This window comes from Myotis myotis, unplaced genomic scaffold (assembly GCF_014108235.1).
Source record: "Myotis myotis isolate mMyoMyo1 unplaced genomic scaffold, mMyoMyo1.p scaffold_m19_p_3, whole genome shotgun sequence".
Classification (NCBI taxonomy): domain Eukaryota; kingdom Metazoa; phylum Chordata; class Mammalia; order Chiroptera; family Vespertilionidae; genus Myotis; species Myotis myotis.
In genome coordinates this window covers 158,688,080-158,706,367 of record NW_023416335.1, presented here as the reverse complement: position 1 = coordinate 158,706,367, position 18,288 = coordinate 158,688,080, and the positions used below count along the sequence as shown (strand labels likewise).

At 43.9% G+C, this 18,288-nt stretch overlaps 1 protein-coding gene and 1 pseudogene across 1 annotated transcript; both read left to right on the top strand.

Moving 5' to 3' along the window:
• Positions 1–12,295: 12,295 nt before the first annotated feature.
• On the top strand, positions 12,296–13,234 carry LOC118650094 (olfactory receptor 10P1). Its single transcript, XM_036297928.1, has one exon. It carries the CDS (start codon positions 12,296–12,298, stop codon positions 13,232–13,234), a length of 939 nt encoding a protein of 312 aa, XP_036153821.1.
• A 1,652-nt stretch (positions 13,235–14,886) lies between these two features.
• LOC118650644 lies at positions 14,887–16,816 on the top strand (annotated as a pseudogene).
• Positions 16,817–18,288: the final 1,472 nt, after the last annotated feature.

Sequence of the window (18,288 nt, the reverse complement as noted above, 5' to 3'; positions counted from 1 at the left end):
TGAACAAACAACTAGGCACTATAATTTAGTGAAATTGGCACATAAAATTAACCAGCACAGTTTTCTTCTTATACGGAAGAGCCTCAGGAAGAGGTGGTCTCTGTCCTTTCTCTAAATTATGACTGCTTGAGGACACTAATGAACCACCAAGTCAACAAACTTTGAAGACCACCTGCCTGTGGACTTCCTTTTATGTAATAAAATGTATTTATTTATTTATTGTCTAAACCAGGGGTGGGCAAACTTTTTGACTCGAGGGCCACAATGGGTTCTTAAACTGGACCGGAGGGCCGGAACAAAAGCATGGGTGGAGTGTTTGTGTGAACTAATATAAATTCAAAGTAAACATCATTACATAAAAGGATACGGTCTTTTTGTTTTAGTTTTATTCATTTCAAACGGGCCAGATCCAGCCCGCGGGCCATAGTTTGCCCACGGCTGGTCTAAACCAATTTGAATCAGGTTTTTCTTACTTGCTGCTGAAAGGACTCTAACATATACACGAGTCAAATAAACTTAAGTTCTAGTTATTGCTTCATAATCTTCAGCATGTGACTTAACCTCTCTGAACTTCAGTCTTTTCATTTGTAACATGGGAATAACAAGTGTGTCTCACACTTATATTCTCAATAATAATAATAATAAATAATAAATGTATTAGAAGGTACAACACCAGTGTAAACTATGGACTCTGGGTGATAGTGACGTGTCAATGTAGGTTCATCAATCGTAACAAATGTCCCACTCCAGTAGGGGATGTTGATAGTAGGGGAGGTTGTGCATGTGTAGGCACAAAAGGCATATAAGAAATCTCTGTAGCTTCCACTCAATTTTGCTGTGAACCTAAAATTGCTCTGAAATTTTGTCTATTTAAAAAAAATAATAATAAAGGCCTAGTGTAAAAAAAAAACATTGAAGACATACCAGACTGTCCAAGGTAGGCTGAGGTCCTTCTACAAATAATGCTGTTGTGTGTGTGTTACTGTAAATGTTTTTGTAAGATAAATTCATAAAAACAACAAATTAAAAGACACCAAAAGCAAGGGGGGGAAACATTGTCAAGAAATAGAACCATCAACTGAACCAAAGATGATCCAAAAGTTGGAACTTTAAAATACTGTAATTAATATATGCTTGTACCTAGTTTAAAATGTGGACAACCGGCATGAAAAAATGGAGAATTTCATCAAAGAGAGAAACAATAAGAATTTGTTAAAGAGAAATGCTAAGAATAAAGGACACAATATCAGAGATGAAGCATTTTCTCAATGGGCTCATCAGTAGACTTGACACAGCAGAGGAAAATATCAGTGAACTTGAAGAAAGGTCAATGGGAAGGAGAAACCAAGATGGTGGCATAGGTAAACACTGGAAATTGCTGCCTTGCACAACCACTTCAAAAATACAACTAAAAGACAAAACGGACATCATCCAGAACCACAGGAAAGCTGGCTGAGTGGAAATTCTACAACTAGAAGGAAAGAGAAAAGCACACTGAGACTCAGAGGAGGTGCGGTGTGGAAGTAAAGTGCAGAAATACAGAGGTGCACGCGGAAAGAGCTGGCAGCTGAGGATGAGGCGCACATGGAAAGGGCTGGAAATTGAGGACACGGTTGTCTTTTTTCAATCGGGAGGGAGTCTCAAGCTCCTAACTGCTCTGAACTCCAGTTCTGGGAGAGTCTCTGGGGACCCAGACTCATACAAGAGAAACTGGACTGTCTGGCATCGGTCGGAACTTGAGGGCGGCTTTCTCTCAGAGGTGCTTGCAGCGATTACCGAGACACTGAGAATGGGCCCTCTTAGGGTAGGACTGAGGAGCAGCCATAGCTGCTTTGCTCCACCCTGTTGATCCCCAGAGACCCCGTCCCACCCAAGCTGTGTGAAGAGGCTTTTGCATATGAAAGGCCTGGCCCTTTGCAATCTGAAAATTACCTAACAAACTGCAGCTGGGTCAGAGAGACCCAGAACTTCCAAAAGAAGGCCCACAGCCCCACAGCAGCTTGCATTGCTTCACAGCTGGGCTCCTCCTGGGTAGCCTCAGGCAGAGGCTAAATTAGCACCTCCTTAGAGATCCAAGAGCCAGTGTACCCAGTGGTCAGAATGGGACCATCCAGATTACAACTCCTCAGATCCATAAGGGACACACTCAGGGGGCAGACTCAGTGAGCACCAAAGCCCCACTGAAGCAAGTCTTGCCCCAGAAGGGTGTCTCCAGCACAGAAGTTCTCCCACTGCAGACACAGCTGATTCTCACAGCCAATTGGCCTGGAGATCAAATCCCCCCCCAGTGTTACCTACAACAATCAAGGCTTAACTACAACAAGACTGTGCACAAAGACCACAAGGGGGTGCATCAAGAAAGCATAAAAAATGCGGAGACAAAGAAACAGTACACAAATGACAGAAATGGAGGAAAACAAACTGCTGGATATAGAGTTCAAAACCACACTTTTAAGGTGTTTCAAGAACTGTCTAGAAGCCACCGATAAATTTAGTAAGGCCCTCGAAAAGACTGGTTAGAACACCGATAAATGTAGTGAGATCCTCAAGAAATCTAGTGAGACCCTTGATGTTGTGATAAAGGACCAACTAGAAATTAAGCATACACTGACTGCAGTACAGAATATTATACAGACTCCCAACAGCAGACCAGAGGATCGCAAGAATCAAGTCAAAGATTTGAAATACGAAGAAGCAAAAAACACCCAACCGGAAAAGCAAAATGAAAAAAGAATCCAAAAATACGAAGATAGTGTAAGGAGCCTCTGGGACAGCTTCAAGCGTACCAACATCCGAATTATAGGGGTGCCAGAAGAAGAGAGAGATCAAGATATTGAAAACCTATTTGAAGAAATAATGACAGAAAACTTACCCTACCTGGTCAAAGAAATAGACTTACAAGTCCAGGAAGCGCAGAGAACCCCAAACAAAAGGAATCCAAAGAGGACCACACCAAGACACATCATAATTAAAATGCCAAGAGCAAAAGACAAAGAGAGACTCTTAAAAGCAGCAAGAGAAAGAAAGTCATTTACATACAAGGGAGTACCCATACGACTGTCGGCTGATTTCTCAACAGAAACTATGCAGGCCAGAAGGGAGTGGCAAGAAATATTCAAAGTGATGAATAGCAAGAACCTACAACCAAGATTACTTTATCCAGCAAAGCTATCATTCAGAATTGAAGGTCAGATAAAGAGCTTCACTGATAAGAAAAAGCTAAAGGAGTTCATCACCACCAAACCAGGATTATATGAAATGCTGAAAGGTATCCTTTAAGAAGAGGAAGAAGAAGAAAAAGGTAAAGATACAAATTATGAACACCAAATACACATCTATCAACAAGTGAATCTGAAAATCAAGTGATTAATCTGATGAACAGAATGAACTGGTGATTATAATAGAATCAGGGACATAGAAAGGGAGTGGACTGGCTATTCTTGGAGGGAAAGGGGTGAGGGGGATGCGGGAAGAGACTGGACAAAAATCGCGCATCTATGAATGAGGACAGTGGGTGGAGAGTGAGGGCAGAGGGTGGGGTGGGAACTGGGTGGAGGGGAGTTGTGGGGGGAAAAAAGAGGAACAAATGTAATAATCTGAACAATAAAGATTTAATTTTTAAAAAAATAATAAATAAATAAATAAAAGGCAGTATTCTCATTAATAGTATTGCTGCTGAGATACACAACTTTATCCATCAGAAAACACCTAGGTCATGAGAGCAGCTCAGGCTGTATGGTCACCTGGTGTCCCATGGTCAGATGTTCATCTTCTACCAGGGACCAAATAACAAACAAAGAGTCATTTCTCAAAAGTACAACTGTTATTTGCTGAAGAGGGCATGGATTTTCTCTAAATCCTTTGAGGCCTCTACTATAATTCTCCTGGATGTAACACCTTTAGATCCCCTTTGACATAAAAGCAAGGCAGAGCTGCATTGCAGCCTGGATCAGGTAGAAGCCCTATTTTGCTTTAGGATCCTGCCAAGCTAGTTTTTGGTGCGTAGCTGGAAACCTAAAATCCTGAACCTGCCCATGTCTTTCTTTGAGCTGTCTACAGCAGTCGGCCCAAGCCCACTGTCTTCTGCCTCCTGTGTCCAGAATACTATGCTATGAAGCCATAATCAGTGGCACTTCAGGGGACAATAAATAACCGTTTATGTCACTATTTCATGACTGAAAGCCAAGACTACCAGACCAGTTTTTCCATCCTCTGATGGAACCTGGCTCCTCACTGTCCTTAAACCCAGTGAAATCAAATGATCAGTCCTATATTCCCATCCTTGCAGCCATCTCTGATACTAAATTCTGTATCAGTGTATCTATCAGGATTTAAACAGAAATGTTTAATTCAGAAAATTAGGTACTTACAATACAATGTTAATAGAAGGACTGGAAGAGAAGATTCTCAGCTAAGCTTCTGAGAAAAGTTTTAGAACAACACTGTAGATCAGACCTTCCAAGGAATCTGGTACCACTGCCAAGATCACAAGGTTGGGCATTAGGAAGTCAGTGCCCGGCTTCTGGCTCCACAACCACATCACCTGCACCTCTATTCACACCAGCCAAAATGGATGCTCCGGGCCTGACTCTTGATACCCACAGTGCTTGAGACGCCTGCTACCACTGACACACACACACACACACACACACACACACACACACACACACACAACTATATCTGTCAGGAGAAACAACAGAAGCAAAATAAGCACAGCCCTCAGCAGATAGAACATCAGCCTGTGGACTGAAGGGTCCTGGATTTGATTCCGGTCAAGGGCACATGCCCAGGTTACAGGCTCCATCCCAAGAGTGGGGCGTGCAGGAGGCAGCCAATCAATGATTCTCTCTCATCATTGATGTTTCCATCTCTTCCTCTTTGAAATCAATAAAAATATTTTTTAAATTTTTTTTAAAAGAAGAAAAAAATGAGCACAGCCTCTGTTCATTTCTTCTGCCTTCCGTATCTCACACAGAGACTTCAGCTTGGTGGAAACTAAGTCACAAGTAGAACCTGAGCTATAAATAAGTTTTGGGAATAAGTACAGTCTTTAGCTTTCTAAACTCCAGACCCCAGGGGACAGGAAGTCTTGGACTGGAACTGAAAGAGCAATCTGTAATGCCCATCAAAGCGCCTCAGCTAAGCTTCTCCCCAGCTCCTCCTCTAAGTCTGAAGCTATGAACCCAGCCAAGTCCTCACCTGCATGAAGCGTGCTTTCTAGTAGAGGAGACATGCACTAACTACACAAACAAAAAAACTAACATTAAATTCTGATGGAGATGCATGCGATAAAGAATATGAATAAGGTGGTCAGAGTGTGGTGCTACTAGGTTTAGGGCACTTTGAGAACACCTTTCTAAAGAGGTGGAATTTGAGTGGAGATTTGAATAATGAGAAGGCACCTAAGGGAAGATCTAGGGTCAGAGCCTCTGGACAGAGGAAACAGCAGGAGAAAAGAACTGTGTTTGTGGAAGAAACAGAAGGCGAGTATGGCTGGAGCATTGTGGACAAGAAAGACAAGAGCAGAGTGTTTTTAAAATGAAGATTTTATTATTATTCCACCATGGTGAGGACAACAGAGCAGGAGACAATTGCCATGGAAAAGATGGCTTGTTTCTCACTGTTCCCAAGAGGAGGGGGCCTTGCCACACCATGCAGATCCACACGGAAAAGCACCAGGGCTGAGCGGAGGCAGAGGGAGTGAGGGGTAATGTGGGCAAAGCCTTTGCTGTGATTTTCATGGGATGGAATGGGTAAAGCAGGGTAAGCAGACTAATCAGGTTTAGGATTAGCTAGTTTGAATCATTCCAATGGGCGCTGGGTGTAGGGGCTGTCTCTAGCTGTCTGATTCCTGGCCTGGGATGTGTAGGGCAGGGGAATATTGGATCAGAGTGTCAGAAGCTAACAAAGGTGGCAGCTGAGGATATGGACTCTGGATTGGTTGGTGTGCATATGAAAGACACGCTTGCAGGTAAGTCTAATCAGGGTCACTACCGCCCCAGATGTCAAAACATCAGAATAAAAGGCCATGCTTAATACACAGGGGCCAAATCATGAGGGTCGTATAAATTAAGGGAAGAATTTTGCATTTTATTCTACTTATAATAAGAAGCTATTTAGCTATGGAGGCATTTAAAAGGAGGGAAATTACATCATCTGACTCACATTTGGAGAATATCACCCTGGCTGGGTGGAGACAGGATTGTAGAGAATGGGAATGGCCCAGCTGAGAGACAATTTGCTGAATTAGGATTTTAGCAGTAACAATAATGAGAGGTCGTTTTGGTGGGGTTAAATATTTGAGGCAGAACTGACAGAATTTGCTCAGAAATTGAATGTGGAGTGGTAAGAAAATAAATGAACTAAAATGATCTGAGCAACTGGGTAGCAACTTACTGTGATGAGGAAGTCACTTACTGTGATGAGGAAGCCTAGGAGAGGAGCAAGAGTTCTACTGGGGACATGATAAGTTTAAGATGCCTCTAGACATCTAAGGGAAGACACTCACTTGGATTAACAAGGAGAGGCCAGAGCCAAAGGTGTATGTTCGAGAGTTACAGAAGTTAAAAAATAAAATGTTTCAAGGAGAGGTGCCCTGGCCAGTGTGGCTCAGTTGGTTGGGTGTCATCCCATGCACCGAAAGGTTGCTGGTTCAATTCCTGGTCTGGGCACATGCCTGAGTTGTGAACTCAATCCCTGGTAGAGAGAGTGCAGGAGGCAGCCCATTGATGTTTCTCTATCACACCAGTGTTTCTCTCCCCCCCCCCCCCCCCCCCGCTTCTCCGTTTCTCTCTCTCTGAAAAGTTAATTATTTAAAAAAAAAAAAGGAGAGGGGATCAAATCTGTCAAAGATAGTTTAGAGATTAGGAATGAAAACGGACAGTGTTAAGTTTGACAGCTCGGGGATGTTCGTGATCTTATAAGAGAGAATCAATGGAGTTGCAGGCACAAATGAAGAAAATGGGAGGTAAGACGTGGAGGCAGCAAATGGCAACAAGAGGGCACCAGGTGTTGAGGGAAAGGCGCAGGCTACTGCAAGCCACACCTCTGTTCTACCCCCAGACTTCACCACCCTTCCAGACTAAACACATTCGGAAGGCTTAACTCTGTATAGGGACCCCACTAAGTACATATGCAGTCACCTGAACCTGGCGATTGAAGGGAATCCTGCCCTCCCTGCCAGGCAATGTCTTCACTGGAACACTTTCCATCTAAAAGGCAAACCAGGCATGGAGATCGAGGTGACTAAATTATACTTCACTGTTATAACATCTAGAAGTTTCCAGAAGCATCTACATTGGACAGGGAGCCACGGTTTCATGCAGAGGAACCAATTACCCATGGTGAAATTCTAAACATAAGGGAGGGAGACCCTCAAATCTCATGCCATTTGTGACCAAAGAGACCCTACAGTGAGTGAGAAGACAAAAGTTAGCCAGGAAAAGGAACCAGGTGTGAGGAAAGGGAGAAGACACAGGTTCACCAAGAAAAATGAGATTAAGGGGAGGAGAAAGGAGACAGCAGGCAGTGGGGACATGGGCAGAATCACCCGGCCCATGACATTACCTCAGCTCAGAGTTACCCAGGGAAAACCCACAAGTCAGGGCCCCCCAGGTCCCCAGGGAGTGGAGGCACAACAGCAGCCGGAGAATAATTGTGGGCACCTCAGAGGCCAAGACTTCCACAGAGGAAGAAGGAACCGCAGAGCCCACGCCTGTGCCCAGCAGCCCCTGCCCAGGCTGGGTGGCCATTTCCATCTCCCCCAGGTAAGTGCTCCACACAACGCTGGGCAGCCTTGGCCTTTCCCTGACAAGGCTGGACCCTGCTGGGACCAGAGGGCAGATCAGGGCCCACTCAGAGTCTTAAAACCCTTTCTATGGGCTTGGGGCCAATACCTGTCCCTAGTCATGAGAGAAAAGAGCCAGGTGAGGGTTCCCACATCTCTACTAGTGCATTCGCAGAGGTGTGAGTCAGAGGCCACCAGCCTGGCTGGACAAGAAGAGGGATGAGAAGGAGACAGGGAGCCTTGGACAATTTCTCCCAGATGGAATTGCACATAAGACAGTAAGGCAAGTGTGTCTACACTCAGTCTGTTCAAATCTTGGAATGTGTTCTGTGGGTTGGTGTGCTCTGGGGTGGACCATACCATGTAAGAAGTTTGGCAATCATGTAATATGCATGTTCGTAGTGTGCCTAATTGGGTGGGGAGGTGAAGTGGTAGGGGTAAGGCAGTGTGAGCAGGTTTGTGGGTTTACAAGTGGTGTGTAAATCAGGTGGGCATTCATAGCCTCCGTACTGTCTATGGTTAATGTCTGATAAAAACTTAGGACATTCTTTCTCGGGTTCCTGTTAATGGTCCACATCTCAGAGACCACAGATGAAACAACCTGCATGCCCCATTTTCTCTTCTCTCTCTCTCTCTTTCTGTCTCCCCCCCCCCCCATGCAAAGCAAAGCTCCAAAGCTCCCACTAACACTTCAGACAAAATATATATATATATATATATATATATATATACATATATATATATATGTATATATATATATATATGAAAAAAACAAAGGCAAATTGTCTGGCTGTGCGCCCCCAGATCTCCTTGATTCAATGAAGGCCATCTTTCTCCCCATCCCTCACATCCCCCACCAGGCTCCAGAATTCCAGCTCCCTTGCCCCCAAGGTGCCAAACCTTCTTTCATGAACTGCTTTCTATTCCAGACCCTCCCTCACCTCCTGCATCCAGGGCTCTCTGGGCTGACCAGTCATGAAGCCAGCCAGCCACACCTTTGTTCATCCTCGTCCATCAGTTATCCACAGGGTATCCATCCTCATGCCCACTAGCTAATCAATTTACCCATCTGCCTGTCTCACTAAGATTTATCGAAGGGGGGCCGTTCTGCTTTAAAAATAGCCCTGGGGAGGGGTAAAGGGGAGCTGTCTAATAGTTATAGAGTTTTAGTTTTTATTCCATTCAATAAAGGACAAAACCAATTTTGTTTTTATTAATCTAATCCGAAACAGTCCACATTTTCATCTGAGCCTTGCAGACTTTTTATTTGGAGTTTGAAGCTTTTTTATTGCATTTTGTTTTTTGAACACTTCATTACCTGAGGTTAGCAATTAAAGTACAGGTGCAGTTTTCTTTTAATTTTATGCTGTTGTTTAGGTAATAAGAAATAGTAAGTAACTGGCTTTAGGTTCTGTAATTTTTTCCTCTATGTTCCTGCTTAGATTTCTAGTAGTCAATTTATTTTCAGTGAAATGTGAAAATATTCCCATTCTCTTTAACCAGTATTAATTTTTTGAGACCTTATTGCTTGTCACTTGAATCTTATAGCTGTCATACATAAGCAGCATCATAAATGACTTTACTTTCATTATTTCTTCTGGAGGGCAGGGGAAAGAATATGAATTGCCTAATTCATAAATGAAATAATTCAAATAGGCAGTTTGATAAGTTGCTCAATTATCTAAATTGATTAACTTTTCTTTTTTATGTATCTTTATTATTGAAAGCATCACTTCTTAAAATTTTTAATTGCAAACACAACATTTTTTATTTTGAAAATAGCAATATTTCTCCCATAAGCTAAGTGGTGTGAGCATCTCAAAGGTTATTGACAAGAGTGAAGAAGACCAATGGACTCAGATACTCCTGTTCAAACTGAATAGATGGAGTTTGTCTTCCAGAGTGTAGGGTGAAGTTGTTGGCCTCACTGGACATACAGTAGGTGTGGTGAAATCTCAGGCTCCAAGTAACAATTCTGTGTTCGCCACTCACTAATAGTGTGATCTTAGGTAAGTAATTTAATTTCTCAGAGCTCTTGTTCCCTATCTGCAATGACTAAATAACAACTATTCCTAGAATTGTTATATAGTCAGTTGAGATGTTACATACTGCAAAATGCCCAACACACAGCAATCTCTAAGTGTTAACTGTAGAGTAAATGACTTAAGGCAAAACAATATATATGGTGAGAGGGCAAAGTGAGTATGGGAGGAAGGTTAGGTCTATGCGCAATAGGCAGACAGTTTGAAACTATCCTGCCTTAAGATGAAGGTTGCTGAGCTAATCTCAAATGTGGGATGAATGTGGGTGATAAAAGCTCTTCAAATCTTGGGAACCAAGACTTCTAAAAGACTTGGGCCCAGTGTCCTTGTCTTTAGCAAACTAGCTGCCTATTTTAGACAAATCAGGTTCCGTCTTTATAAGTGGGATTTACTCATTCATCTCATAAGCATTTAGCTGAACACTTGGCATGTGCAAGGCACCATGCCAGTTGTTCCGGTGAATACACCAGCCTATAAGACAGTAGATAACTTAGTGATTAAGAGCAGGGGCTCTGGAGTTAGGCAGGCCTAGATCTGAGCCCAAACGTTCTGTTACTAGGTTTGTGATTTTAAGTAAGTTTCTAATATTGTCTGGACTTCCACTTGCTCATCTGTAAAATGGAGAAAATATAGGCTTCTATATCATAGTGCGATTGTGAAGACTGGAGGGTTTTTGTTTGTTTGTTTGTTTGTTTGTTTGTTTGTAAATCCTCACCCGAGGATATTTTTCCCATTGATTTTTAGAGAAAGTGAAGGGGGGGGGGGGCGGGGCAGGGAGAGAAACATCAACCGGTTGCCTCCTGCAAGCCCCCTGGGGATCGAACCTACAACTGCGGTACATGCCCTTGACCAGGAATCAAGCCTGTGATCCTTTGGTCCATGGGCTGACATTCTAACCACCAAGCAAATCCGGCTAGGGCATGACTCAAGATTTTAATGACTATTAAGTCCTTTAGCCAGGCACTTGGGAAATAGCAGCTATTAAAACAGATGCTCACCCTAGACCCCTCCCCTCACCACCACCTCCCCAACTTGTTCTGCAGGATCTATACAGTGGAGACCTTTATCTAAAAAATTCTGGGACCAAGACACAAGTGCTATCTCATGTGAGCCCAAATGAAGGTGCTTTCTTCAAATACTTGAAGGGCTGTCTGGTGAAATAGGGCTTAGAGGTTCTATAAAATACTAAGAATTTAGCAAAGACTAGTAGAATGAAGACTTTTCCTACAGGCAGACGGGGCTACCTCAGTAGATGGTGAGTTTTGCTGCAGATGTTCAAACAGACACTGCACATCAGCCTTCTAAGATGTTGTAGATGAAATCTGAGCATTGTCACACTGAAATATATGACCCTTAAAGTCACTTTTAATTCTGAAATGCCATAAGTAATTATTTCTGACCATGAGGAGAAGGGAAGGTGCCATAGGGATGGTGGAATTTGAGCTGAGCCTGAAAGATGAGTGGGATTTTAATAAGATGCATCCCTGCAGGGGGCACACTCTGGGAATGCGTAGGGCAGTGATGGCGAACCTTTTGAGCTCGGCGTGTCAGCATTTTGAAAAACCCTAACTTAACTCTGGTGCTGTGTCGCATATACAAATGTTTTGATATTTGCAACCATAGTAAAACAAAGACATGTTTTTGATATTTATTTTATATATTTCAATGCCATTTAACAAAGAAAAATCAACCAAAAAAATGAGTTCGTGTGTCACCTCTGACACGCGTGTCATAGGTTCGCCATCACTGGCCTAGGGGCTGGGAAAACGGAGGGTACCACTGAGACAAAGCCGCTGGAGTGATAATTACAGGGACCAATAAGAGGAGAGCAAAGTACAATATGGCCAGTCCCTGCCACACTCCCCTCACAGGGCAGGGGCCACGGCCTAATAATCTTTGAAAAGGAGCTCTATAGCATTCCAAAGCATGATACAATTGAGCAGTATTATCCCCAACAGTTGCGTTATTGCCTGACATCCTAAGTCCATGGCCCACCATGGTGATCATAAGACACCAGCCTGTGACAGCCCCTGACTGAGTCCACAGTGGGGGTGTCACATAGTTTGTTTCAGGCTGGGGTTTGGAGCCAGACTGTACAAAGAAGTCTGGGGCAAAGCAGCTGCTCCATCCCCACTCTGGAGGAAAACCAAAGTATATGTCTGGGGTCTCTACACTTGGGAGTCAGGCCCTGCACCCAGGACCCAGAGCTTAGAGGACAAGGGAAATGTATGGAATTTGGAGTCAAGAAACCTAGATTCAAGTCTCAGGCCTACCACTCCCTTGGTATTACCTGGGACAAATTATTTAACCCCTCAGAAACCCATGGCCTCATCCATAAAGCGGAGACCCTAACTGTCTCGGTCAATTTGAAAGGGACTGTATGAAAAGTGCCTTACTAAGCCACAGAAATGCTGATTCCATGTAAACTTCTCTTTCTTGGCTGTGCCATAGGTTCTAGCCTGAAGTGATGACTAAGGAAAATCAGACTCTGCCTGAATTCATCCTTTTAGGATTCTCCGACCTCAGGGCCCTGCAGGGCCCCCTGTTCTGGGTGGTGCTTCTGTTTTACCTGGTCACTTTGCTGGGTAACTCCATGATCATCCTCCTCACCCGGGCCAGCCCTTCCCTGCACTTGCCCATGTACTTCTTCCTGCGCCACCTCTCGGTAGTGGAGCTCCTCTACACCACCGACATTGTGCCCAGGACCCTGGCGGACCTGGCCTCCCCGCATCCCCAGGCCATCTCCTTCCAGGGCTGTGCAGCCCAGATGTACATCTTCATTGTCCTGGGCATCTCAGAGTGCTGCCTGCTCACAGCCATGGCCTATGACCGCTACGCCGCCATCTGCCGACCCCTGCACTACTCCATCCTCATGAGCAGGCGGGCCTGCGTGGCCATGGTGAGCATCTCCTGGCTCATGGGCATCATCACAGCCACCACCCACTCCTCCCTCATCTTCACTCTGCCTTTCCCCCGCCACCCAATCATCCCGCATTTCCTCTGTGACATCCTGCCAGTCCTGAGGCTGGCAAGTGCTGGAAAGCACAGAAGCGAGATCTCTGTGATGACAGCCACTGTGGTCTTCATCATGGTCCCCTTCTCTCTGATTGTCACCTCTTACGTCCGCATCCTGGGCGCCATCCTGGCAATGGCCTCCACCCAGAGCCGCCGCAAGGTCTTCTCTACCTGCTCTTCCCACCTGCTTGTGGTCTGCCTCTTCTTTGGAACGACCAGCATCACCTACATCCAGCCCCAGGCAGGCTCCTCGGCGATCACAAACCGCATCCTCAGCCTCTTCTACACAGTCGTCACCCCCATGCTCAACCCCATCATCTACACCCTTCGAAACAAGGAGGTGGCGGGGGCCCTGCGGCACATGGTGAAGAGGCAGGTCTTCTCACCCTGAAGGGACTCGGGGGGGCCAGCTCACTCACTGACTGCCTTCAGGTGCTGGACTGAAGCCACAATCTAATAGAAACCGTGCAGCACCTGAGAAAAATAAGGCTTCCTGGCAGAAAACGCTGGAATTAAAACAGAAGTAAATCTGTATCTTACCTCCTAACCACACCCCAGACTCACCATCAGAGCTATAGGATAAGAAAGAATGGAGGGGGCCCAGCCAGCACAACTCCGTGGTTGAGTGTCAACCTATGAACCAGGAGGTCATGGTTCAATTCCCAGTCAGGGCACATGCCCAGGTTGTAGTCTTGATCCTGGGGCCTGCAGGGGGCAGTCAATCAGTGATTCTCTCTCATCATTGATGTTTCTCTCTCTCTGAAATCAATAAAAATATATTTTTTAAAAAGAAGAATGAAAGGGAATGCTGCCTATGGGGAAGAACATTTGGCATCTTCTAAATTATTCTAGATCCCTGAACAAGGTGATTGCCCTGGCTACACCCACAGTCAGAGGTCTGTGTCAGTCCTGAAAGCAGATGCTATGAACTTGACATCCAACTAAGTGCCCCCCCCCCCCGGAACCCGTTGGGGAGTTTACCTGGCCCTTTAATCTGGTTTTCTCCCAGAAGCACACAACAGTCTTACGCTCTCAATGCCTTTTAGAAGAAAGGGAGCTGTTCCCCCTAGAAATAGTCCACATGAATATCCTTCCTTGCTTTTCCTCACCCTTGATTTCTGACATCCATAACTGCCTATCACACATCCAACTGGGCAAGAGGGTGTCCCTGGCTTCCCTATTCTCCTCCCACCATGTGGCATCAGCTTAAACCCATACTCCTTCGCCAGCCCCTCAGACTGAGAAAAGCCCCGGGTCATCCTGGATAGGACCTAGGGAGCAGACATTTACCACTCAGTGTGGCCCTCTTTCAATCTCTTTAGAATTCCTCGCTTTAGAAAGAGGAATTCCTCTCTGGGGCTGAGAACACTTCCTTAGCCCCCCAGGCATGTGACACAGTTCCACTGACTGACTTTGACCGAGTGTCTGCAAGAGGCACGGAGAGGTGCTCTCTCTGATGACGGCAGCGAAGGCTGTAACAGCAAGTTCCTGCCATAAAAGTGGCAGAAACTTTCTGACCCATTCCTGGTGGCAGCACCCATGGTTTCCTCAACTGACCAGTTAATGTTTGGGAGTTATTCCTGGGTAACAGTGACTGTTCTCCCAACAACACTTCATTTTAATAATTGTTTTTCTGCTTCATCATCCAGACAGCTTCTGTCTCTGCCAAGAATTCTGATTAACACAATCGGTTTGGAAGCTAGAGGCAGGAGAGGGAAAACGTTAACCCTGCTGCCCTAGAAATAATGTGGTAGACCAAGCGTGTCAAACTCGCGGCCTACAGGCCCCATGTGGCCCACAATGAATATTTTTGCAGCCCAGCCAATATAATGGTATGTAAGAAATGTTCTAATAAAAATTTTGTAACTTAATTTTTACAATATCCTGTTACACATCATCATTAATAACGAACTACAACGTTCGCCAATGACTCATTACTATAACCGTGTTCCATTCATTTCCCTTACGCGCCTCACCCGCAGGCGCACCATTTCTCTCCACTAATACCAGCAGCGGATATTTTCGCAGCTGCAGCCGATTGCCATGTCGTTAGTCTGGACTGACTTGATTGGTGTGCGCAACAGGAAATATTTCACTTTCGGAGAACAAGAAAGTAGGTCTATTTGCGTTATGCTTATTAATTTGTGCAGTTATTCAGTATCTAGTAAGTTAATGTTCAAGAAAAAATACTATTTTTTATTAAAATGTTCTATTATTTTATGTTAAAGAGTACTCATTTATTTCAGTCCTTTGTATTCAGCATGTCTCTATCGAAATAAACCTACGTTTCTATGAAAATTGAAGCTTTTGTGTGTGTTTTTGCGGCCCACAGAAACTTAAACCTTGTTTATTTGGCCCGTGTTAGCCTTTGGGTTTGACATGCTTGGCCTAGAACCTGCTTAGAGAGACCAGCTCTAGGGAACTTGGGGGCAGAAAACATCCTCAGGCAGACACAGAGTCAAGGAGCCCAAAGCTATACAGCATTACTGATATCAGGAAAACCAATCCTTGCCCTCATGGGACTCCTAATCTAATGGGGGAGGGGGTTGTGGGGAGAATGGAGTGGACAAAAAACAAACCAGCAGAAACATAGAATGAGAGCAATTATAAAGATGTGTAAACACGCATTGGAAGGCAAATCATTGATAACAGTTTGGCGGTGTTCCAGGAAGGCTACCTGGAAGCAGAGGCTCAGTGCAGTACTTCCAACCTTCCTCACACGGTGGCACATGTAGGAAGTGCTAATACTTGAATGGCACACCAGGGTCAACTGAAAGCATGTGGTAGAGCTTGATGGGAGGCAGGAGGGGCGGAACCAGGCGAAGGAAGTGTCCCTGTCGGATCTGGCTGCACAGTGGGACTAAGGAAGAGCCACCACGAGGTAGACTGTCGCCATGGGTAAAGGAGGCCAACAAGCTGAAGGGGCAAGATGTCCTCTTATGCCTTCTTCATGCAAACCTGCGGGGAAGAGCATAAGAACATCCAGACTGTTTTGTCAATTTTGCTGAATTCTCCAAGAAATGTTCAGAGAGATGGAAGACTGTGTCTGCAAAGGAAAAGTCAAAGCTTGAAGATATGGCAAAAGTGAGAAATTCACTATGATGGAGACTTTTTAAAGTATGTTCCTGCCCTAGCTGGTTTGGCTCAGTGGATAGAGCATCAGCCTGTGGACTGAAGGGTCCCAGGTTCGATTCCAGTCAAGGGGACATGCCGGGGATGCCGGCTTGATCCCCAGTAGGTGGTGTGCAGGAGGCAGCCGATCAATGATTCTCTGTCATCATTGATCTTTCTATCTAAATCAATAAAAATATATTTTTTTAAAAAATTATGTTCCCCCCCAAAGGTATAAGAAAGGAAAGAAAAATACCCCAATGCTCCTAAAAGGCCTCCATCTGTTGTAGTTTTTTTATGTTTTGCTCTGAACATCGTCCATGGGGGATACCGCCAAAAAAACTGGGTGAAATGTGGTCTGAACAGGCAGCCAAAGCTAAGCAGCCACATGAACAGAAAGCAGCTAAGCTAAAGGAGAAATATGAAAAGGATATTGCCACATACTGTGCCATGGGCAAAAGTGAGGGGAGGGAAAAAAGAGTCCTGGCCCTAGCTGGTTTGGCTCAGTGGATAGAGCATCGGCCTGTGGACTGAAGGGTCCCTATGTTCAATTCCAGTCAAGGGCACATGCCTGGGTCCTGGGCTCGATCCCCAGTAGGGGGCGAACAGGAGGCAGCTAATCAATGATTCTCTCTCATCATTGATGTTTCTTTCTCTCTCTCTCTCTCTCTCTCTCTCTCTCTCTCTCTCTCTCCCCCCTTCCTCTCTAAAATCAATAAAAATATTTTTTAAAAACTCAATGGAAAAATATCCTCAGGTGAGGATTAACAACAACAAAAAGACTCCTGGCAGGCCAACAGGCTCAAAAAAGAAAGATCCAGAAGATGAGAAGGAGGAGGAGGAAGATGGAGATGAAGAATAAATGGCTATCCTGTAATGATGTGTGTGGAGTATATGTGTGTGCTCAGGCAATTATTCTGCTAAGGATGTAAATTCAAATGCAGCTCAATATTAGCTTCAGTATTAAAACTACACAGATTTTTGTATAGCTGATAAGAGTTATAGTGGAGAAAATACTGCTTTAAAAATGCAAGTTGTAAAAAGACATGCAAGTTGTAGCTTTTTAATATCATTTTTATTATTGATTTAAGGGAGGAAGGAATAGGAAGAGAGAGATAGAAACATTAATGATGAGAGAGAATCATTGATTAGCTGCCTCCTGCATGCCACACACTGGGGATCGAGCCCACAACCCAGGCATGTGCCCTTGACCGAGAATGGAACCATGACCTCCTGGTTCATAGGTTGACATTCAACCACTGAGCCACGCCGGCTGGGCTAACTTGTAGCTTTTTGAAGGGCTACTACAAACAGTTAAATTTTAAGGCTTCTAGTACTAAATGTTTCATATATTTAATGGTTTCTTTAATTTCTTGATTTGTGTATGGTAGCACAGCAAACTCCTAGGAATTAGTATCAATAGTAAATTTGGGGATTTTTAGAATATGGCATTTTGGGGGTTTCTTTAATTTTGTAATATTACAAATAAAATTATACATATTAAAATTTTTATTGCACCCTTTTACCATATAATTACAACAAAAATAAAATATGCAGTAATATTTCATTTAAAAGTATATAGTAATAAATACTGGTTTCACAAAAACTTCCAAATAAAATTTAATAGATATTAGAAACTTGAGCTTCTGTGAATATAATTATTATATTAGATTTGTGCTTGAAAAGTGGCTAAACACCTCCTGGTCAAGATCTGTAAGTACTGATTTCTTTTTTTTTTTAATATATTTTATTGATTTTTTACAGAGAGGAAGGGAGAGGGATAGAGAGTTAGAAACATCGATGAGAGAGAAACACTGATCAGCTGCTTTCTGTACACTCCCTACTGGGTATGTGCCCGCAACCAAGGTACATGCCCTTGACCGGAATCAAACCTGTGACCCTTGAGTCCACAGGCCGACGCTCTATCCACTGAGCCAAACCGGTTAGGGCAGTACTGATTTCTTAAAATAACTGATGGTCACCATCCAAGAAAACTACTCGTAGAAGTGGATGATAAAAAATGAAAAACCTTTTCAGTCATTCAAAATTATTCAATCATTGAAATTATGTATAAATATATATTTACATTTACTAACTTTTCTTTCATTGAAAATTCTTGTAATTTTATAAAAGGATTTCATTTTCAATAATATTTTTTCTCTTTTTTCTTTTTTCTTTTTTTTTTTTTTTTTTTTTTTTTTTTTTTTTTTGGCTTAAACAACAGCAATCTATTTCCTCACAGCTCTGGAGGCTAAAATTCCGAGATCCAAGTGTCCACAGGTCTGGTTCCTTCTGAGGGCTATGACGGCCTCTCTTCTTGATTTATAAATGGCC

Excerpts from the sequence above, each read along its gene's own strand:
- LOC118650094 (XM_036297928.1), top strand. The coding sequence starts at position 12,296 with ATGACTAAGGAAAATCAGACTCTGCCTGAATTCATCCTTTTAGGATTC.